The 24,633-nt window shown below is 32.2% G+C and overlaps 2 protein-coding genes across 3 annotated transcripts; one reads left to right on the top strand and one right to left on the bottom strand.

Moving 5' to 3' along the window:
* The first annotated feature begins 19 nt into the window (after positions 1–19).
* LOC119637582 (cytochrome P450 306a1) lies at positions 20–5,579 on the top strand. 2 transcript variants are annotated; one of them, XM_038033704.1, is made up of 6 exons: positions 20–158; positions 1,132–1,444; positions 1,513–1,661; positions 2,581–2,786; positions 3,359–3,734; positions 4,664–5,579. In XM_038033704.1, exons 1-6 carry the CDS (start codon positions 141–143, stop codon positions 5,153–5,155), a joined length of 1,554 nt encoding a protein of 517 aa, XP_037889632.1. In that variant the 5' UTR covers positions 20–140; the 3' UTR covers positions 5,156–5,579. The 2 variants fall into 2 exon arrangements, with proteins under 2 accessions (XP_037889632.1, XP_037889633.1); XM_038033705.1 differs by having other exon boundaries at positions 1,160–1,444.
* Positions 5,580–7,573: 1,994 nt separating this feature from the next.
* Positions 7,574–16,368, bottom strand: LOC119637597 (cytochrome P450 18a1). Its single transcript, XM_038033757.1, has 5 exons — positions 15,987–16,368; positions 11,544–11,665; positions 10,791–11,220; positions 10,342–10,606; positions 7,574–8,237 (listed from the first exon to the last, which is right to left on the bottom strand). Exons 1-5 carry the CDS (start codon positions 16,366–16,368, stop codon positions 7,829–7,831), a joined length of 1,608 nt encoding a protein of 535 aa, XP_037889685.1. The 3' UTR covers positions 7,574–7,828.
* Positions 16,369–24,633: the final 8,265 nt, after the last annotated feature.

The following is a 24,633-nucleotide window of genomic DNA, read 5'->3' on the forward strand; positions in this document are numbered from 1 at the left end:
AAATTATTGTGTCAAGTAACGTGAAATTCAGTACTGAAATTGAAGCGCTAGAAAGAGGAACTGTTTATTGTTTTTCATTATTTTAGTAGTATTCGATTTAGTTCAAGTACAAAAGACGCTTTTTTTCTTTCATTATTGCAATGGAATGGTTATCGCTTGTAAGTATTTTATTATATTTTTCGATTATTAATGAATGAAATATAAAGAAAAAGCAAAAAGAAAATTACTATATAAATAAATAAATAGAAAAGGATATGAACTACTTTAATGGAAGTAAAGAATTTTTTCGCATGGAGTACGGTTTACTTTTAAATGAATTTAAACACTGAAAGGTATTCCCATTCAGAAGCCTTGACCTTATCAAGAGTTTAAAGTCGGACTTTTTCTGTAAACATAACTATAAAAAATGTGTACCTTTCCAGTCACGGTTTTTAATATGCTTGTGAAAAAATTTGTAGTATCGAGTTAATCGTGACACGTAAAATGTAATTTTTTTAACACTGTGAGTAATTATTAAAAATTTTTGTATGAAAACGGTTTTTGTTATCTGCTACATTGTTGCAATTTGTTTATATGCGTTTCAACATTGAACTTCATTACCACTATTCTATGGATTTTTATGTCGTAATAAAACCATTATGCCTTAGGTATAACATTTTTCACATGTGTCATAAATAGTTATCGACACGTGCAAGCGGCTCCTTGTCAAAATAAATTAGGCTTTAAGAACAGATCATCAAGAATTGCACATCATCTTGTCACTTTCTCTTCATGTATATATACTTCATACACGGCTTCAGACTATTAATTTGATTAAACGCTGAAAGTTTGTTTGAAAATACACTATCCGGACTATACTATCGACTTCCTTCACTTTTTTGAAGCACACGCCGATTCGAAATAACGTTTACGACTGCATATTGTTTTTTTTTTGTCGCAAACTCACCGCGAGTATGAACATAAATTTTGATCACAAAGTCGGATAATTTAAAAGCGTCCCCCTTCGGTGATGGGTATAAAAATAACTAGGGAATTTGTATGCCATTACATTACAATAGCCTCGAAAGAGACGCTATAATTTTGGTGCTTTTTAAAACCAAAGATCTCGCTCTATATTTTAATTTGTTTTAGCACTTTTTCGGTTTTCTTCTGGGCTTAGCCGTTATTTACTTACTAGGCCATTGTTATTGGCTCAAGTCTCAAGAGCCGCCCGGTCCTCGGGGGCTACCGATAGTAGGCTACTTGCCGTTCATTGATTTTAAGGCTCCTTATAAAACTTTACAACGTTTGTCCTTTACGTATGGTCCAATTTATTCATTGAAAATGGGTAATATTAATACAATTGTTCTGACCGACGCTAGCCTTGTAAGAGATGTCCTAAGACGTGAAGAATTTACAGCTCGTGCTCCTCTTTACGTAACGCATGGCATAATGGGTGGCTACGGTAAGTGTTTTTATCGCTTTGTTAAATAATAACTTATAAACTTTATGTGAATTTATAACTTTGCAAAGGTTTAATTGGTGCTGAGGGTACACTTTGGAAAGATCAAAGGCGTCATTCTATTGAATGGTTGAAAAATTTAGGAATGTCTAAGAAATTTAACGAAATTCGTTATAAGCTTGAATCACGTATACGTAAAGGTATCGAAGAATGCGTGCAGGTAAGATCTCTCTTCACAGGAACTAAGCTTATGACAAGTAGTGTGTAGACAACACAAAATATTTAAATAACACCTTTAAACATTGGCGATAAGCTTCAAATCATTAGCAAGCAAGGAGGCAGCAAGTTATTCATGAAAATTGTTAATTTATTTGTGATTCGATCATATACCAACAAATCAACAAATTGCTTGATTTACTTCTTATTCACATTGTCGTTTATTTGCTTCTATCTTTGTTTCTTTATACCAATCACCGAAGAGTGAGGGGTATATAGATTTTGATAAAATGTTTGCAACGCCCGGAAGGTACCTTCAGAGACCTTATAAAATGTATATTCTTAATTAGCATCAAATTCTAAATCGATTTAAAGGTGTCCGTCGGTGCATCTGTCTGTTGTAAACATTCTCCTTGCCGCAAAAAAAAAGCTATCGGCTTCAAGTTTGGCAAAAACATTGGAAGTCTTGTACACAGGTTGATACTGAAAATGTCACAAATTCGTCGAAACACGCGCACACAGTAAAGCGTAAACTGGATGGATATCTGTTTCCCTAACAAAAATTTGTGTTTTGTTGCTTATTACTTATAAATTATGAAAGATAGAAGGCTGAAACTTTCTGTATTTGCGTTTTAAAGCACGCTATTATTTATGTAAAAAAATGAATAAAAACAGAAAGCAGTATAATCAATTGGGTATTAAATAAAAAGACCTCGAGAGTAGAATGCGAAAAACGAAGTGTGTGAACTCTAAATTAAATGTAGCAGCCTATGATGGAATAACTTTTTCTCGACAATCCTGACGATCCGCGTATCAAATGAAAGAACTTGGAAAGTAGATATAGACAGGATAATGGGAATGGGTATAAAAGATTCAATCGTGCCGAATATAATTTTCTTGCTTAATTTTTTTTGTTTCTGCAGTGGCTTAGCGAGGATTCCATGCAGCTGTCAGAAGTAAATCCTTCACCCGCCTTAGAGCATACCGTCGGCAATATTATAAATGATTTAGTATTTGGTCTAACATATGCACGCGATGATGTTACTTGGCAATATTTGCAACACTTACAAGAAGAAGGCGTTCGATTGATTGGTATCTCAGGTGCAGCGAATTTTTTACCATTTTTGAGGTAAGCTAAGGTTATTTAAGTATAGTACGTTCCAGTGCTACCGTTTTTGTTCTACTAGCCTATTTTTATACCCATCACAAGGAAGCTTTACATACCTTTCAAAGTATATATATTCTTAACCAGTCTCAAGTTCTAAATGCACCTACGCACGTCCGTCTATTCACCTAGCCATCTGTCCATCTGCCAATCGTGTAGTATCTGTGGTAAACATTCTCCCATTCGCAAAAATGAAGATATCGCCTACAAATTTGCAAAAGAATTTGAAAATGACCCACACCGGTTAAATGAAACTCCTACAATGCCCATATTTCTATGCGACAAAAACTGGGAATAATTTTAATTTCTGTACTCTTTGGTTGTCACTCATAAAGTACAACACGTACACATATGTCAATTTCCACTGTTATTCTGAAAATAGGAAAAATGAGCCGCGCCCACCCAATATTATCTGGTTTAAAAATTTTCCTTTTTCCTTTTTTTTAGGATCACCGTGGCGGGTATAAAAGTTTCGGTTACGACTGAATATAATTTTCTTGCTTTTTTGGGATTAATTTTATTTTTAAAAACTTCAGATTTCTCCCGTCTAATCAAAAAAACCTAAAATTTTTACTTAATGGCAAAGATGAAACGCATAAAATCTATGATAACATTATTGAAAAATGTGAACATAAATTAAAAAAACTTAAGGCTTCTAAGAATGATTTGAGAACTAGAGAGAGTGGACAAAATACTTGCATTCTAGAATGTTTTCTGGAGAAAAGACAAAGTTTACTGGAATCCGAAAATCTCGAAGATAGAGAAAGAGCCGCCGAATTGTATGTACCGCAGCAACTGCGTCATTTATTAGCCGATTTGTTTGGCGCGGGCGTCGACACCAGTCTAACGGCTTTAAGATGGTTTTTTCTCTATATGGCGAAAGAACAGGATATACAAAATAAACTGAGAAAGGTATGCAAGAATTAGGTACGACCTTAGGCCTTTTTATGTTTCAAACGTATACATAAAAAGTCTTGTCTTCAATAAAACTGTGTTTGCTTCAGTGGAATAAAGTTGAACAAGGTAGTTGCTGATTTGAAAAATATCGCAATGCAAATGAATAACTGTACTATAGCGCTATTTTAACGCTTTTGTTACCTCCTCCCTTATATTATTAAACATTTACATAAGTCCACAATACAATTTTAAGAAAAGACGTCGATCATTAAACAGAAGAAGTTCGCAAATCTTTTTGACCGCTCCCAAGAGTTGCAAATTATAAGACTATTTTGAAACATCGTCAAAATAGATCTGATACTAATAAAGACTATTGATCGAAAACACTAACAAAAACTAGAGGGAGGTATATATTCTCGATCATATCGCGATTTTGAGACCTTTCCGCTAAGTTTTCCTTTAGCTCTTCTCTACTTGTATTTTATTAACTCTAGAACTTGTGACGACCAAAGAAGATTCGCGCTTTGTGTTTTAGTTTAGTACTTAGTTAATTTTCGTCACAAAATTGAGGTGTAAATTTGCTTTACCTTTAAACCTGAAAGTCTGTTTTTTTTTTCTATCAAAAAGTGCTTAAGATTGAAGTCAAAGGAGTTGATGGAAATATCTTTTACGGCCACCCAATAATTTAGCTAATGTCGAAAATATTGTTTTGCAAAAAAACGCAATGCAGGTACTAATAATTTGACTATACAACAATATTGAAAAATAAACCGTTAGGCCAAAAGAGGAGCCACTCACATTTCCCATTCTCCCCCCTTCCTTTTCTCGTCATAGCATTCTAGCACATTGAAGATATGATGAAGTCAATAAAAACAAAAAACAAAATCAAAGATGAATCGCAAAGTAATTCTCATTCCTATATTTTGACGATTACTCTGTTTCAGCAACTAATGAAATTGGATAAAAGCCACATGACACTTAATGACTTGGAGGACATTGATTACTTAAAAGCTTGCATAGCTGAGGTGTTACGCATTCGCTCGGTTGTACCTTTGGGCATACCGCATGGAGCGGCCAAAAATGCTTATATAAAAGGTTATAGAATTCCAAAGAATAGCATGATTTTACCTCTACAGTGGGCAATTCATATGGATGCTGATCGTTGGCCTTATCCGGAACAATACAAACCAGAGCGTTTTCTAAACGCTGAGGGCCGTTACAAGCAACCCCAATATTTTATACCATTTCAAACTGGTAAGCGAATGTGTTTAGGTGAGGAATTAGCTCGCATGCTGTTGTTGCTGTATACTGGTGTTATATTAAGAAATTTCAAAATCCAGTTAAATGAAGACACCGACCAAAATTTAGATATGCAGGGGATATGTGGTTTTACTTTAACACCTCCAACGTATAAGGTGAAAATGAATAAAATTTAATAATAACTTTAAAATTTCAAAAAACATTTTCTGTTTTTATAAACATTTTTCATTCAAATTTGCGTATGCCTTTTTTTTCTATATTTTTTGCTTTATATTTATATGTATACTTGTGTGTGTATACTTGTGTCTATATTCAATTTCTTAACTTTCTAAGCAAATTAATTACTATTTAACAAACAACGAAACATAACTTAATTTTACTTTTACCTACAGTAATACATATATATTCAAGAGATGAATTATTATATGAGTTATATGAATTGTAAACTTTTATACAAAAGTGTAAGTGTAATTACTTAGTTTCTTTTATCTCTTTTTTTTTTTTTTTTTTTTTGGATGTTTGGCACTTTGGATTTATAATGTTTTTTTATGGTTTCAATCTTAATAAAATATCTTGATTCTAACAGTAACTGTAAATAAACTATACACTCTTCTTTCTTTAGGATTCCCAGAAGTTATAGAATAGACAACATAAACTAGCGAAAAAACTTATAGAATTTTCCTAATTTTAATGGGCTTCTTTTTCGTACGTGAATTTAAATTCATATTTTCATTTTTTGGTTACATGCATGTTATGACAATAAACACAAAACTTGTAATTGTAAAGAAGACGAAGAAGAAAAAAATAATAATATGAAATTTCATGAAGTTTCTGAATGAACTAGGACAGTCCTGCAAGTTCAACTTAGCAAGGTAAATGAAATTTGCGACGAAAACATTAAAACAATTATTTTAATCTTAAACAGTTTGTAAACAATATCTAAAAGAAATACAGTGTGAAGTGAAGTTGAAGAACTATCATTAAATTGGTGAAGAAAATTTCGCTTAGTAATGGCGGAAGAGGCAAGTGGGCACTTTAAGGGATTCAAAATTCCCATGCCTCATATTTACCATTCACAGGGACAGCGCGCATTTCCTTCTTTCATATAACCCGTGCAGATGAGTATACGATCGCGTGTGTCTCTGTGTGTGTGTATATTTGATATGCTCGCATTCTTATGCTATTTCTTTATGTATATACTTATATAAACTTTTTGTATTTATATTTTTTTACTTTTAAAATATTTCTTATTAGTATATTAACTAAACCACAGATATTTTTATTTGAATCGATTTTTTTTATTATAATTATTATTATTTATTAAAATATACGTTAATGAACACAGCTTCTTGGAGGATCAAAGAATAGAATTTGTTGTTATTGTGGTGTGCTTGTTACTGTTATAATAACATTATATATTTCTATGCATTAATTTTATTATTTTGTACGAAAGCAAGAAACAAATACGATTACTTCTTTAGAAATATTTTTAAAAATTTCATAAAACCTTAATGAAAATACATAAATAATCAAGTTTCAAAAGTTTTATAACACAAATCACTGTTAACTGTAATGAAATCTATCCTGCAGTGTAAAAAGTGACGTGTCTTGAATAATTACTTAGCAAAAAAAGTTAGTCTCTGTTGAAAAAAGGTGGCATTCTTACATTCTTCATAAAAGCGATTTTTGCAATTAAATCATTAAAACGCGGAGTATATCGTAGTAGCATATGAGATCATATTTAGAAGCTAACAAATGATTTTAAAAAGGATATAAACTTGAATGAAATTATTTCGAGTTTGTGGAAAGAAATGTACAGATTTAAGTAAACGGATAACTAAATATTTTTGGGAAGAAAGCTTTGAAGAAAGCAGCTTGTATTTGACAGGCTAGAGATGCGATTGTAATTATTAGCTATAAATTAAACGAAGCCCATATCCTGTGTTGCACTTACGCTGATCGTTTACGTATTTACGTTGGTCAATAGCTAAAGGTCTCGAGACGTAAGTTCGACACTTCGGCTTTTCAACGCATGATCGCTAATCTAAGGTTCGGAACTTTTCTAATAGTAAGTTACGCAACGGCTCACCGCAAAGGCAGTGTTATTTTGTGTTTTTTTGCTGTTATTTATATCTCACTGAAATAGTTCGCTCAAACAAAGTGTTTGTCAAACGAAGCGATGTATGTAAAATGCGTTTAGAAAATTCTTTCATTCGTGGTTTCTGGTATAAAACTATTTGCCGCCTTTTTAATGTCTAATTATCCATTTTCATTTTCATCTTGTTTTTAAAAGTTTTTATTAATTTTTTCCAATATCTTAAATTTTTAAATTCGTTACTTTAAAGGAACCCTTTTAAAGTTTTTGCGCTTGAAATTCAATGAACAGAAATTTAGTTAAGCCCTACGTTAGTTGTTGAATACTTGTTTGTTGCTTTTTTACATTTTTCGTTTGCTTCACTAATTTTATTTAATAAATACAAATTTTACTGATTTTTTTAATGATCCTGTTTAAGAAAAATTTTTATGCAAAATTTTGTTTTTAACAACGTTTTTACAATTTTTTTTCTTTATTCGAGTAACATTTGTTTTTTTCAAGTTTCTTCTCTTTTCGTTTTTGTTTTTTTATTATACTGTTTATGACGTTAGCAAGATAATGTTTAAACGTCATTTAGGAACGGAACCGTGCTCAAGGCTTACCTTTATTTTATTTTTTGTTGTTTTTTCCTAAATTGTTTCCAATTATTATCGTTCAAAGTTTAATAATTTACTTTGAAAATTTATGGATAATAAATCGTTCCCTTTATCTCTCTCTCGATCTCTCTTCGTTTCTCTTTCTGGCTTACTTTCCTTTAATTTGAACCTACATTACGCATATGATGCGTTTCCACAATGTTTACTATCAATGGTCTTGGGGTTAAGCATACCTTAAACGATTCTGGGGTTATGGTAGCTCCGACATTACCTTTCAAACTAGGTAATGGTTGACCGTCGGGCAATGTTATGTGAAACGAATGCATAAATGAAGAGAAGAATAAGAATAGTTCCATACGCGCTAAGACATCACCCAAGCACATGCGTCTGCCCACGCCGAAAGGTATAAAATATTCAGGTTTGCGGACTTTGCCTTCAGCATCGAGGAAACGTTTTGGATTGAATTCTTCCGGTGTAGCCCATAAATTTGGATCCATATGCACACTGTTAATGAGCGGTATAACATGCGAACCAGCCGGTATTTTATAACCGTTTACCTCAACATCTCTGTAATGGATAAAGAAAACAAAAATAATAATATATATTCGTAAAATAATGTATGGGTTGCATACGAATTTAAGATAGAACGACATGTACCACATCTTTCCTACAATTTGAAATGGGGTTAGTGTCGATAAAAAAAAACGAAAGAAAGAGTCAATTTACCGTTGTTCATTTTGCGGAATACTGCGAAAGATAGCACATCATTCAATGAGAGCTTAGGATGACATATAGATGTCGCCATTATCGAACAATTCTTGTGCTACATTGGTTTTTGTAAAACAATTAAAAAATTTGAATTTCGTGGTCGGAAATCCATGAAATTTTAAAATATTTTGTTTGAAAATTGGTACTATCAAGAAATTATATAGATTCATCAATAGCCATTATACATCATAAAGTCATCCTACGAACTTATTGATTGGTGTGTTATAACAAAACTTCTTATAAGGCTTGATTTTAAAGATTTGGAAAACAAACTTTTTTTATCGCTTCCCCTAACTCATGTATACAATAGTTCTAGAACGAAAACCCAATCTACTAATTGCACCGTATACTATGTGAACGCTTACATATTTGCCGATTTTTTAAGAAAACATTCATTGATATCAAAGTTGTGTCTCCTATATACAGCAATTGTGACGAACATATCTTTCGTAATCGTCGACATCTAAGTCATAATTACTTTTTCGCCATAGAGTTTACGAATAGCAGCGACTTAAATGAAAACTTTAGCGAACTTTGACAAATACTAGTAACAGCTTTTGGAAATGACAACGAATGAATCAAGTTTCCACGAAGACCAATCAATCGCCTTGAAGTATTGACATATGTCTGGACGCGGTATTTATTGTTTATTTTTTAATGATTTTATTAACCGATTTTTTATAACTGCGTCATTAAGTTTTATAAAATATATGCTGAACTTATCAATATTTACCACAATTTTATAATTCGATAGATCCAAAACAAGATATTCATTCATATCCATCGAGAACAGTTGACAGCGTATCAAACAGATTAAGAAATTACGATTCTAAAGCGACACAAACCAAATTGCATCCCAATTATAGCCTATACAGATAATAGTATATCCCAATTAGAGACGCATCAACCTCATATTGACATACTTTCACGGTTTTTCTCAGTTCATTAAACCTCTTTCAATCATTAATTATAATGTGTGTGCGAGTGTGTTTGAAAAAAACAAAAAAAAAAAACTATTAAATATAAAATGTAAATAAAAAAAACCAAATTAGTTTTTCTTTTGCCTTTCGTTCACAGTCCATGTGATGCCGGCCGGTTTCAACGCTATTTCTAGGTCTTCGAAAGCTTACATGCACAAAACAACATAGCACAAGGCAATTGCAAATTCTACCGTAGCTTAGCAAACTAATAGGAAAACAGAAGAAGCAAAAACGAAAAACCAATGATGTATTTTCGTTGTTTTTTGCTTTTGCAATTTTTAATGATAACAATAATAACAAAAACGCGAGCGACACTCACGTGTTCAGTTTGCAAAATGAAATTTTCAACACTCCACGCACGGCACTGTAACGAACATTGATAATAAAATTTCCATTATTACAACAATAAAATCAATAACAATGACAAACTTGATTAAAAGAAAAATTTATTGCCTTCAAAACAAAAAAAAACGCAAATGAAATTGAATCAACGTTCGCTCGTTGATATGCTTACATATGGGCAATTAATCTCTTAACCATCTAAAGAAATTGGAACAAATTATTACGCATCTCTATGGTCATTAAGTAAGTAATAAAGCAGCTGTAGTAGCGGCTGTTACATGAATGCACTTAGGAGCACACACATCTTCATTTATGCACATACCGTAAGCGAAGTAAGTGAATTTGTCGATTAGTGACTTAAACAATGAAATTTTGATCATTCAAATATTTAGAATATTTGACTGCTTCCAAGCGATACGTGCTTCGTTTTTAAAAAGTATTTAAAATTTAACAAATCGTATTTTACTGACTAATTTATTTCAGGCTCACATGAACACTAGCATTAATAATAAATTAAAATCTGCCGCCATAAAGATTTTATATGTAAAAAATTTTTAAAATATCCAAGATTATCTACTAACCTTGTTGGTGAGTGCGTAGTTGCTAAAGGTACTATACTAGATCTTCTCATTGATTCTAATATAGTGGACTCGGTAATAGGTAAAAATGGTAAATCTTCAATAGACGGTAGACGATGACGTCCTACCACTTGATCTAATTCATCTTGTACTCTTCTCATCGATGCCGGATTGCGTAACATAAAAACATTTATCCATAATAAAGTTGTCTTGATGGTTTCCATACCGGCCGAAAATAAATCAATTATAACCTGAACAATTTGTTCTTCTATAAAAAGAAAAACAGAAGTTAAGATAGAAATGTTAGAAAATAAATCTGTTTTTTTTTTCTTTCTATAATAAATTATTCATTATTATTTTGAAAAGATTGGTTACAAGACATGAAGGAAAAACAATAAGTAATTACAAGTAAAAATAGAAAATTCCTTAAGAAAATCTTAAAAATAATTTACCTTGATTTTTACCATCAAACAACTCGTCGTCTCTGCCTTCGGTCTTTGCTTTTTCAATTTCAGCCAAGTAGAAATCAATTAAATCCCGTATATTTGTTAAGTCAAATGTTTTTTTATGCTCATCGATAACATCTTGATAGAATTTTTGCATTTCTTTACGATTTTTAATAATTTTATTTTTTGCCGTCAATATACTGGGTAGATATTGCACGGTCGGTATATAATCAACGGTATGAATCTCACCGAAGAGACGCATACCCTCCTCAATTAGATAATTGAAACGACGAAATTTAGGATCATTTATGGAGAAACGCACCGACATCATAATACTACAAATAACATTACTGACTGCTACCGATATAGCTGGTGCCATATCCATTGGTTGACCGTCGGCTATTCTTAAGTAATTAATGTAGTCTTCAACTTCGGCCTAACATGTAAAAGGCAAAAACAGGATTAGAAATAATAAATTAATATAAAATAATCTTCTGAAACATTCTTATTCTCTATAGGCAAATAGGGCCACGACAACAACTTAAAGCATAAAAAACAAAACATATATTTTTGAACAAGCCGCGAAAGATTCGTATTTGGTATAAATGCTTATGAATGCCATTTAAAAAATAATTTCAATAGCTGTTCTAGGATAAGTCGTTAAAAAGGCTTGCTAATTAAGACTTAAGAGTATCTACAGTATTTGGTGAGGACTCAAAGTCTACTACTATTTACTTCCAAATTCCGCGTAGCACGTACCATTATCCGCTTTTCCATATTATGTTTGCCGTTACCCATATAGGTCATGCCGAATTGCCTTAATTTGTCATGAAGAAAACGACGCTGATCTTTCCATAACTTTCCTGTGCTATTGATAATACCTAGAAATAAATAAGCAAAATAAAAAAAAATTAAAATTATATTAATTATAAATGAATAAGTAAACCAATGTGTTTAAGTGCTCAATGCAAAACCGTATTTTATAAAGCGATTGATTGCAAATATATAGAAATCCGAATTTTCAATTTAGGATCAAACGGCATTAACGAAGAGTTCAGGTACACGTGTACGATACAAAGATGCCCATAAATCACGAGATTATCTGTATTGGAATATCTATATATTTACTAGAGGTCTGTCTATTGATATTCATTTCGCCCGAGTTTCTGTCTAATAACTTTACATCGCGTATTTCTTATCACACTACTGTGTCCGTATAAACGGCTGATAGATATACAAGGAACTTGTGGCACGCTTCAGATGAATTACAAAACGTATTTTTGGTCAGCGTAAGATTTTGTGTCTGTTTATTGTCATCTGTTTGTTGGTATCTGATTTGCACCCGCAGTTATAATACCCACAATTAAAAAAAGTGAAATAGAAAGCTGAACCTTATCATATGTATTTTTAGTTTAGCGTGCACTGATCAATTTTTAAAGTAGTAAATAGTTCGGCTACAACGAAGGGCACAATAAAAAAGAAAATGTAACCCACAATTCCTAGCAAATACTAAGCTAACACTAAGCTAAACCAATGCTGAGCGATTCGAAACTTTAATGCTTGAAAAAGAAAAATTTTAGACTAATCCACCTTTCATTACATCGATCCGCTTAGGATTAGTTTCCAAATCAATTTAAATTTGTCTGCCCGTCTATCGACGAAATTTTGTATGCTACGTAGATTGCACTTAAATGTACTATTCAAACTCAATTACATTGGACCAATGTTGTGGTCCCTATGTACATAACGCCTAATTTTAAAAAAGTCATAATAAATAAAAAAGGTGTAACTTCCTAAATTTCTCGACAGAAATTGTTAGTTATTACATTAGTTCTTTGGCGTACTTAGCTGATATGAAAAATTTGGATAGGACGGGCGATTGAATTTTTAGTTCCCCTTCCCATATAAATCTTTTCATATAAGGTAAGCCTGCATAAAGTATAAAAGTTCGATTTTTAATATTTCCTGGTGCAACATTGGTTAATAATAGTAATTTGATATAAAGATTAAATAAATGAAATAAAAGTATGTATCTGCATCGAAACAAGGGGTAATTTTTGCTATTTTAAACGAGAATAAACAAAGAACTGTAGCAATGTAGTGGAGGGTACTTAATGGTTGGCTTTGCCAAATTATAACATTTTCGTTTATATGACGACTTGCAGAAAACCATTTTTTGTTTAGATTCTTTAAGGCAAAATATTGCAAGGCAGCATGATTTCTATTTTGACACAGCTGGAGTTTGTTTATATTCTTTTTTCTTATTGTTTTACTATATATGCATATTTAAAATAAAAAAATCTTTTGCCTTCATAAATACATTTTCTAACAATTTCTGAAAATGAAACGCCTCCGTGTTATATTTCATACCTACATTCAATGTCAAATTAATAGCGATTTTAAACGACAATCCAAAGCTATAAAATCTAGGTTTAAACTTCTAAACGAATTTCTCTTCATATATAAAGGAGACAGACACTATGTGGCTGGGTGGCAGGGAGATAGATGAGGCAGCCACTCACGAATAAAGGAGAATGTAGCAAGGAAAAGTACGCGAAGAGATAGAAGATAGCAAACCGACGGAGAGATCGATACCTTTGTTGCCGTGAACCGTTGGATGAACGACAAATACATAGACAAAGACAAGAAAGTTAACAGTCAGATGGACACATGAAGGGATTTACCGATAAATAGACTGACAAACAGACAACTGGAACGGATGGGCAGACGGAATGAAAAAAATGGATGGAGAAATGAAGATCGGTTGGCAGACAACGATAAGTAGACATGCAAGCGCATAAATGGATAGATGTTTTTGCAAGTATAACGTGGATATCTTGCTACAAAGGCTTAACCTCACGATGCCCGAAGGCACACAGACTCAACTCAACGTGCCTGGTGGAGATTAGTGCCCAAATTTCAGATGCGGACAAGTATGTCACTGTGTACTTTCCTCTGGTGGGGTTAGTCAGGCAGCTGGTCGCAAACGCAATTAAACACCGGTTACGTAAGAACATTCTTGCCTTAGATTGGGTAAATCGCAATCACCACGGAACACCACGAAAGGCCGCACAATTGAGCAATAAAAAATCGAAAGCTAAGTCAACCATGAATCAATAGAAATATTTCAACTTTCTAACGAAGATTCGTTGTATAACGGATCTCGTCCATGTTCAAAATTAGTTTGAGAAATTTGTTCAATATGATTTATAACAAGAGATAATAGACGAACGGACGGGCGTGCATAGTTTGTGGCATCCCGTTTAGATAAATCGGGGTATCAGGAATAAATTGAGAATATTAGCGTACTTTTTAATTTTGAGGCTTCCAACACATAATATGTAAATGTGCAGTTATTAAAGTAGGTTGATAATGAGACATAATTTAAACAAAAAGAAAAAAAAAAAACATTGTAAAATTTCATATGCCATATTTTTGGTTAATGTATTTCATACACATTTCTTTTCATTATATTGTGCTTTCGTTTCTTTTTTATGAGAATATTTCAGAGTACGAATAAAAAAGTTAAAAAAAAATAAATAAATAAATAAATAAGAAATATATAAAGAGTTGTGCTGATAGTGTTCTTCAACCGTATTGTTGGCTGTTGTTGCCGGAGGTATTGTTGTGTGTGTGTGTGTTTCTCTTTCTCTTTGTCGTTTCATATACTGTTAAATGACAAAACCTACCTCAATTATATTTGTAATGTGCGGATTATTGCGAAAAAAAATTGGAAATTTTGTTGCTTTGGAAGTACTTTCTTTCAACACTGTATTTAAGCGTCTTGTATCGAACATTGAAGAACAAGAAAAATACCGCTGCGATATTTTGTAACTAAATAAATAACATTCTAAGTGACCTTAGTAAACATATATGTAATTCAAAGTCACTTCAATTCATTTATTTTTTATTTAAACATTCACTGCCTTTCTTAGATAAAGAAAACAGACTTTAAATAAACCGACAAAAAAAGTTTCTTTTCACCGTAAAACTTTGTTTAAATTGCATCTACCTACAACTGGCAAAGGACGACGAGAATCAATCACAAAATGAATTGTTAGATGTATAATATATAAATTATTGATTTGATCTTAATTGGTGTTACATTAGTATCCAAATCTCTTGCAGAATAACTTATACTTTTAGGAGCGATTTGCTACTGGATGTCAGTTTTGTAGTAAACCAGATTATTCAGACAGACTTCAATTTTTATCAAAGAGCGAAAATATTTTATAGCAAATAAAATATTTCCTTTTGATATTTTGTGTGATGTTTATGGGTATTTTTTTTCTTTTAATACGTGTCTGATAAATATTGAACAAGATTATATTTAAATTCTTAAAAATGTATGGAAGGAGAAGTTATAATTTTTGGGTCGTCCTATCTGTTTTTTCATATATTTCATTGCTGCTAATACTTTTACAACGTTCCGTTTATAATTAATATTTAAGGCAATAATTAATATAACCATATTGCACACAGTAATGAAATTTTAAACAACTCATGGAATATTCAAATGAATGATTTTAGAGATATTCAGGTAGTGTTTCTTACGCAAGGATTCCTAAAAGCGAACTTATAAGATTTATCTGACAAAAAATTTACTTGTTTCGTTATAAATTAAGGTAGCATTACACCCCTCTTTCCAGATATCGATTTTAAAATTGAAAAAAAATTTTATAATTCTTAAGGTGAGTTTTTCAAAAGTGCCTTTTCACACTTAGTTCATTCTAATAGAAGAAGTTCATATTTCGTCATATTTATATAATGAGAATCTGAAATCCAATTTCTTTTTTAATAATAAGCCGACCATTGTTTATGAGATCATTGTAGATTATTACTAAAAAAATGTGGAGTCTGATTTTTAGGGATCTTACTATAATTTAAGGGTTTTATCTGTCTGGCGTCGCTATCCATAACGAGCGCATTTTCAAAGCTCAAAAATTTAAGACTCCAAATAAAAGTATAGGTATCAGATTGCTACATAAGATCAATTAAAAAGAGAGAACGGCTTTCGGTTACACTTCTTTCAATTCACTTTGTCAGCAGCAGCTTATAATGAAAATATATATATTTTGTTCCTTTCAGGTCATTACATAAAACTTGAAAAAAATTATGTTTTAAATTCTCCTTCACACAAGTTTTTACATTCACTACTGAAATTTGATTATAAAAAAAGGAAGTACATTTTTAGTTACTTACCAAAACCATTTAATGTCTGCATAAATGGCGTGTCGGGCCGTCCAGTAAACTCTTCACGTCGAAAGCATTCACGTATCATTTTGTAATCACTCATTACTACGGTTAATTGGCTACCCAAACGTGTCGAGAAGAGTGAACCATATTTTGTAGCTAGTTCCATGAAACGCGTATGTTTCTCATTGCCCATGAACAATAAATAGCCGATGACGGGAAAACCCCAAGGACCCGGTGGCAATTTGCGCACTTCGCGATATAAATTAATCAGCCACTGTATGAAACTGATTACACTTAAAATGCTAACGAAGACCAACAGCAGATGCTGCAAGTCGTTGGCTTGGAATAGACGCACGAACAGTTTTATAAAATATGAATCGGCGATCATTTTGTTATTGTTTTTTACAATTTATAAAATTTAAAAAGAAAATGTGAAGTGTTTGCTTTTATTTTAAGAGCAACTTCAATCTTTGTACTAATTTTCGTATTGATGATGGATTGTAACGGAAACAGTTTTTTTATAATTTTAAGGATATTTTTTAGGTTTTTCATTAAAATATTTCCTTTTTTTCTTGGTGACCAATAAAATGTTGGTATATTTATTATTAACACTAATCTTCATAAATCAATGAAAGAGCGATCCTTTACTTAATAATTCTTCAGTTTAATCATTTTTTATAAAAATGATTTATTTCTTTTAATCTTAATAATTTAAAGTTTTTGGGTGTTTTGTTTTTTAGCGAGCTGTTGTCAAAACGCACAAATGACGACTTCGTACGTTGCGTTAATAGATTTCAACTAATGTATCGCTGTTTTGTCCTTGCGACTTTTATAACCGACCGATCGCACGATCGATCGCGCGAAGTGTGCGAAGTGTTCGATCGCAAATCAAGTCATTCTTAACCAACCTCTTAATACATTTTTATTAACAGATAATAGCGGTTGAGCGATTTTCAGGCTGAGTAAAAATTTTTATTTTTGTTATGCTTTTGATGGTTTTGTTTTCCTTAATGCAGAGATGAGCCTTTAGTCTCAACAGCTGCAGTTAGTCATTGAAGTAAGTGTTTGAAAGTTGGTTTCGAGCTTCGGTATGAATGAATATAGTAAGATGTTGTTTCTCTTTTGCTAAGCTAGTTTATGTTCGAACTGCTCTCAAACCTTGCCTTTAAAAGTAATTCCTTTATCCATTTTACTCTCTGTTTATATATTTTCTTCTCGCCTTTTTTCTACGTTTTCGGCTTGTTTAAGCTTTCAGGTAGCGTTTAGTTTTCATATATTTAACTCTTTTTTTTGGTCTCTCGTTAGTAGCACGTTGTGATTGCGATTGTATTTGTGGAATTTATTGTTTTTGGGGGCTTGTTTATCACCTTATGTTGTTGTCTTTTGCTCCGCTCTGTCTTGTTACTCCCTATAATTTTCAATTGTTATTACTGTAATTGTGTTACTTGTTGTTGTTTTCGCTGTGGTGTAAGTGTATGTTAATTAAATAATTGACATGTCGTTAGTGTGTGGATCAGCGTTCTTATCAAGTATTTAGTATGATTTCTTTTGCCTTTTTGACTAGCAAAGTGTGACGCCTATATTTGATTGTTATTGTAAAATTTACACGTTCTCTGTTGCTACTTTTCCTACATCTGCATTTGTAATCATGATTTAATCATTAACTGTGAAATTATTTAAAGAGTTAAAGCTATAAATAAACAATTGCATGAATCTATAAAATTCAATGCGCATATATGTACTTTGTAAGAATCTTTTAGATATGGAAATGAAGTTTATTCTATTCAATGTGTGCGCGTGCGTATATGTGCGTTGAATTTTTTTTTTAAATTTCGAACTTTACTTCAAGCACTCCAAAAAGACTTTGCCAAACGCTTTTAATAGTTAAAGAGTATTTTGTTGTCCTGAGATTGCAGACAAAACAAACACGTCTATAAAATATTTCAAATCATTAAAAGCCTTTACCGCGAAACGAGAACTTCCAAAACAGGCCACCAAAAACGTTTTTACAATTTTCATGCTGTTCATTCGAATTTCTTACTATATATTTACAATAACATTCCCCATCGTGGTAACTAAGCGTTTTTCGATAAATAATTTAAATACTTCTTATTAATAAAAGATTGCTTCGTCTTTTGTTCAAACTAGAACTTTTTCAAACAAATAGTCCCAAAGCATGTTTAAATCCAACAACATGCTTTGACAATTGTTTTTTTTAACCTTTTTAAATACTTCAATAAATGCACGAGTTTGTACAAAAAATTTGAATTGCAATTCACTTCTTTTAAATCTCCTCCGTATTGCCGCAGTTAAAAATACGTAGACCAAAAGCGTTGTTTTTATATGTGGATTTGCATTTTTTAAATAATTAAATGAGTGTTTAATAACCTTTCCAAATGTTATTTTATTAACTTTCCCTCCATTCAAAAGGAATTATGAAAAGTACGCCCTTTTTAAATCGCTTCAAATTTTAAATCAAATTAGAAAAGATATAACGATAGTTATCATAACGAATTAGTGCTACCCATGGTCAAAATTATAGTCGCAATTTATATACTGAATTTAGCTAACTTATTTCTTTAAATCCTGATATTTTATAGTGGAAAGACATACATATCTGAAATCGTCAAAAATGCTCTCATTTTTTACATTTATGCTATAATGCAATATATAGGTAGGTCATTTATTCGTAGACAAAATAAGTTATGTAAATAAAAATATCACAATTTATTGAAAGTTTTCTCCGTTTAAAGAGCTATGTTGGATTGGAGGATAATGTGACTGAATCCATTGCAGAAACATTTTTAAAAGGTTCAGGTTTGGCTAAAACAATTTTACCATATGCACTTGTTAGTTGTAAATACTTCCTTTTGTAATGAGTCGAAAGACGCCTTAATAACCTCATGATGCATTCCTTAATATGAGTGCATTGACCATGTTATAGGAATTCAAGCTTAAAGAATTTTAATAAAAAATCATTGCTTATGCTTGATGCAGACCTCAGGATCTGAGAGCAAACATAGTCTGCCAATAAGCACACCCACTGTAATCAATAAAGAATTTCAAGATACAATTCGCCGTATATAATTTTACGCTTGCTTCTATATACAACTACCATAAATAATTTTCCTACTTTCTTATTTACAAGGCTAACATAACATTTTTGTATTTCGATGTAATGTGTTACGATTCTACATATTATTGTAAAATAATTATTTTTTCGTTGAATGTACGTTTTCGTACCCATTTTTAGTATATACATATGAAATAATTGTTTTGAATAACTTGAGGCACTTCGTGGATATTTGCATTTACATAGAGATTATGACTTATTCTTACGAACAATTTTTGCGTTCATTTTGCGGCATCATTATTGCGGGATTCATTTCCGAACTTACCGAAATAACTTTATTAAGAAAAAGCAAAGCCCGGATCTAAACCTTTAGGGGGAAATCGAAATGCCTAGACGGAGGCGATAATGTAAGGAAAAAACATATTAGTTTCTTATTCATTTTTAGCGAACCTATGAACCTATAATTCGTGAGGCGATGCAGAAAAAATTTTGAAGACAGTTTCGGTTTACCGGACAAGCACAGCTCATCAAAAGTTTATGCAAGTTTGAGATTTCTCAGTATACTAGGCATTTTAAAAACTCTTAAAAAAATAATAAAACAATAATGATGTAAGTTCGTTTGTCCGAATCGCAAATTTTCGAAGATCATTATTTCGAAAATAATATCACAAAGGAAATATATATTAATTTCCACAATATTCAGGGAGGGCTAGTGTATGCCACTTTTGTGTAGCATGCGAGGTGTCTGTGAATATTTCGTGTCTGTCCAACTGTTTGAAAGATCGAAAGCGGGGATTAATATTCTTGCGGACGCTATGCCCTGTGCCGCTTTGTGAGGATCGGAGGCTGAGTAGACTGACCTTGGCTGAGCAAGCTAGTTCGGGAGATGTCGACGGGTTATATATTTTGTCTCTCGGGCACTCCTCAAACGTTTACCTCTAAAAGAATACACGGACAAACGCAACCCATCTTACCCTGCCTTACCTAATGATCTCCTTCACCCCATAACGCCTGCGTGAGACCCCTTAAAAAATTTGGAGCAAATGCATTTAATATGATTTGAAAAAAGAGAAACCAGTAAGAACATTACATTCAATTATGGCCAAATCTTTTATATCCATGACCGTTATCCTAAAATATAGCAAAGAGAAGGAAAAAACGAAATTTTTTCTGATTTTTAAAATTTTTTAGATTTAAAGCTGAAATTTATTTCGTGCATCTCTCCGGTGTATACATTGACAGAGCTTCCCAGTCGAGACTCCATGTAGATTCGTTCATAGATTTAGGAGTTTTATTCGATCATAGACTTCGTGTTAACTGACACAACGGGCTTTTCTTAAATAAAGCTAGATCAATGCTTGTTTCAATTAAACAGTGATCTAAATTTTGGCGACCCTTAGGTTACAAAAAGGCTATATGTGAGCTCAGTAAGACCAATATTTGAGTAGGTTTCTATCGAGTGGACTTCTTACTACAAGTGTTACGTAGATGCAATTGAAATCTTTCAAAACGAAGTTCTGCTTTTCGGAATTTGGATTGGGACCCGCTTGTCTCTTTGCCTCCTCACCAAAATAGATTGCTTTTGTTAAACTTATTTTCACTTCAAAAATGTAAATGAATCCTCGATTTCTCTAGGAACTTCACTTTTTTAACTCTATTTTCATAAATCTCATTCAACACAAATATAATTACGAACTTATTTTTTTACAGTCCTTTGCAAAAACTCACGTAACGACTATAGTTTAATATAAATATCGGATCCTTTAAATTCTATCAAAACAACTCGCCTAAATACGCCCTTTTTACTCGTATCTAGATTAGCTTCCAACCTTGATGTCTTCGTATGTTTCAAAAATTGAACTAAATTTGTCCAATATTATCGGTTGCCAAGCTTTTGCATGTTCACAAAGGTTTACGTATTCAGCCCCCAAGTGGATATACATCCACATGAGTGTGCCTCTGTGCCAGATGTGTGCATCTTTTTTCTTTTCTTTTGTTTTTTTGTTCTCTGTCTCTCTTTATACGTACATTTTTTCATTTTATTTTTTTCGTTTTTTCATTAAATACTTTTTAATAGTTATTAGTAATACTTAGCATGAGATGTATTTCTAAAAGTCAACTGAATTCGGTTGTTAGCTTATTTTAGCTAAATGAAGACCAAAGAACCAATTTTTTATTCCTTTGGAAAAGAGAGGTGTTTTTAGTTTACGTAGCACTGTAACCGTGTCGTTCGACCGATTTTGTCCATTTTTAGTAGCAACCTGCGTGGCAGAACTTCCAATTTTCAGCCAAACTTGACGATGGTGACATCATTTTTGGGGTCAGGGGCATGTTGACAACAGACATTACACAGGCAAATAGGCGAACAGACATCCTTCAAGAACAATTTTTTACTAGTCGTTCGAGAAGCAAATTGATTGTCCAGTTATGTAACATTCCGTACTAAAGACTTACGACCTCAGGAGGGTTTCCTATTATGTAAAATCTTCAAACAATAAGATACTATTCTAATTATTTATCCTAATTAATTATAATTAAAATTTTTCAATTCCTAAAAAATGGTTGCAGCATTATACTAACATTTTTATAACAAGTTTAATGTAATGCTTACCTATATAATATCGTAAATATCTTAAAAGGGAAGGATATTATTGTAAGAAAATGCATTTCGTTTGGTCTAATTGAGCTCCCGACTATACGTTAAAGTTTGTAGACGAAGAAAATAATATACTGTAATAAAGTTGATATGGTATCGTGGTATGAAGTGTTTAGTTTATCTGTTTACGGGAAGATTCCCTATGAATCCTTCCCAAAGTGTTAATGAATGTAGTTTAGCAGTTTAGCCCTATGCTGCTCGGCTGCAGTACGCCAACTCTATCCGTCTTTTACAATGCCAAAGTGTCTCGGCGTAAGACGGTCACTAATCTTAATGGTTCAGGCGGATTGGATGCCTTGTGTTCTTAGCGAGTAAAACGTTTGGTTGAGTTGCTTTATGAGAACTCTGATAAGAACTGATTTTCTTTATTTTCTTACGCACTATTTATACTAAATTTTTACACTAAACTATTCTTATCTTATTCTAAACAGGATTGTAGTTGTAGATTATTCTTATATAAACAGGATTATCATTGTTTACATGCGAAGTGAAGTGTTACATTTTATTTTATCAAAAGGGTTATGCTGTAGTGGCATAATTTTGTCACACTTCAAGTGGATGCATACGATAGTATGCGATCACACTACGATACATTCAGTCTGTATTTAAAGTACAGGCCAGAAATTAATCAAATGTTTGCCTGATGTTTATTTAATTCTTTATGCTTGTTTTATCCTATATTCACTGTGACTGAAGTTTTTATCAAAGCAGTTTTTGTATGCACGGGAAAAGCTCAATTCTTTGATAAAGCGCAATTAATTTTTAATTGCAAACTGAAGTTTATTAAATCCGTCATTCTGAACCGCATCTTAAATACATTCTGAACTGTTTATACAGAATTATCAGTATGTAAAAAAATGCATTTCGGAAGTTCACTTTTTATACATGAAAATTTTATACGACCTGTCGTTTCCTTGACAAAAAGCAAATGTCTACTTTTTCAAGAACACAGCCGGTGTTAAAGCAATGTTTATAAACCATTGGGTTGTAAATGAACATATGTGGTTTAGCGTTACATTGTAAGCTTAGACCATAATGCTTGTAACAGACATCTAAAATTATAGTTGCCAAAGTTAAATGCTGGACATCGCTTTGCTTCATTTATTTTTTTTGGTAAAACAGCATATATTTTATATAATAAACACGCAGGTAAATATCTACTTTTCATAGGGCTGACGTGATCCATATTTAGGAAAAATAACTTTTTTTTCACAAGTCTTATTATTCTTCATATCTCTTTGCCATAAAAAACTAAAAATTAAACTTATTTGCCATGCAAAGGAATGCTTTTCATTGAAAGCCTTATATAGCTTGGGATTTAAACAAGAGACTTATGTGGTCCGAATTTTGATCAGTTATTATTATGAACTAATTTTCATCGTAAAAAGTGAAATGATAGATATTTTTAAAGTATTAAGACTTACCTTTTGTTAGAATGGTTACGTTCGTGTGTGCCTATTATATTCATATGTTTCACATCAATTTAACAAGTCCAGCGATTTTTGTGAAGGTATATGGAAAACTTCAAAATTTTTACAGCAACACTTTTCCAAATAAAACGTTCTAAGGGAAGTAATCGTAAAAATAATTCGAATTAATCTAGTTTGAATAGCGAAAAGATGCCACGGCACCAAATTATGCCAAAATGTACCAAATATTGCGCCCAGAAGGAGCCTAAATTCATTCAGAAAACGATTGCTCTTGACCATCACGTTTATCCGAACAAATTTAATTTACGCTGTACCACAAGTGGTATGGGATATAATAAAATACAAATTCGTTATCTTCTAAATCACACTCCTAGCTAATATTTGAATTTTTTGATAATAAGAAGTTGAAGCAACCCTTGTTAATAATTTTACACGATCATAATGAGGTCAAACTAATGAATTGAAGAATTGCAGAAGCAGAAAATTTATTTAAACATAAACTTGCTTTTCACCTTATTTCCGAGTGAAAATTTAGATAGAAGTTTCTCGTAGTTGCATTTCCGCTCGCAAACGTGTTAAGCTGTTGGGAAAGTGGCCCATTCAGCAAAAATTGAAATTAGTGCCATTAGCAAGATATAAATTGAAGATACGAAATACTTATCTTATGGAATGGTTTTCTATCGATGATGTAGACCACAAATGGACGAACATTTGAAGACCACTCATATCGGGCATCGATTGGTCGATTGTGTATTGAGATAAAGAATATATGCAATCTTCGGTGTTTCGTCCGACTTTGTAACTGATTTAAAATAACGACAGAATAAGAATAACTTCAGCAAAATATCTTGAAAGCTGTCTTGTATCATTGTACCAAACGGCATAAAACAGTAATTTGAATATATTATAAAGATTCCTTACATAAGTTAGAAATATTCCTGATCAGCCTATCGGCATTTGTATCGATCGTGTTTAGACAGTCCGTCGTTTATGAATAAAATTCTTACGGTACGGTTTGGGTCCTTTTAAGGAACAACAAGATGTGCCCACAATCATGCAAACCATTTTACCCTAAACACATTTGAAGAAACGCCGTGAAAATATTCTCGATCGGCCAACTGATATGCCTGCGATTAGTAGCAAAGTATCTGATTATTATAAACACTCTTTTGATATGCTGGGTAGCATTTATAGCAAATGTTTGACATCTAAAACTCTTTTCCTATTACGACTTACCGCAATTAACAAGCCATCATGGCGTTTCTTTGTATATATGGTTAAATAAACGGTAGACATCCGAAATTCGCTTTTTGGTCCATATACATGTCTCATGTATAAATCGTTAGGTTAAAGGCGCAATGTATTTGATTCAAAATCATAATGTACCTAAATCGCATCGGTCAAAGCCATCTGTTAAAATGAAAACAAATTTGTCACCCATCGGTTAACGATCATATCTATAGGATCTATTTGCGAAATTAAAACTTTTGAATA

The sequence above is a fragment of the Glossina fuscipes genome, unplaced genomic scaffold, assembly GCF_014805625.2.
Source record: "Glossina fuscipes isolate IAEA_lab_2018 unplaced genomic scaffold, Yale_Gfus_2 60, whole genome shotgun sequence".
In the NCBI taxonomy this organism is placed as follows: Eukaryota; Metazoa; Arthropoda; class Insecta; order Diptera; family Glossinidae; genus Glossina; species Glossina fuscipes.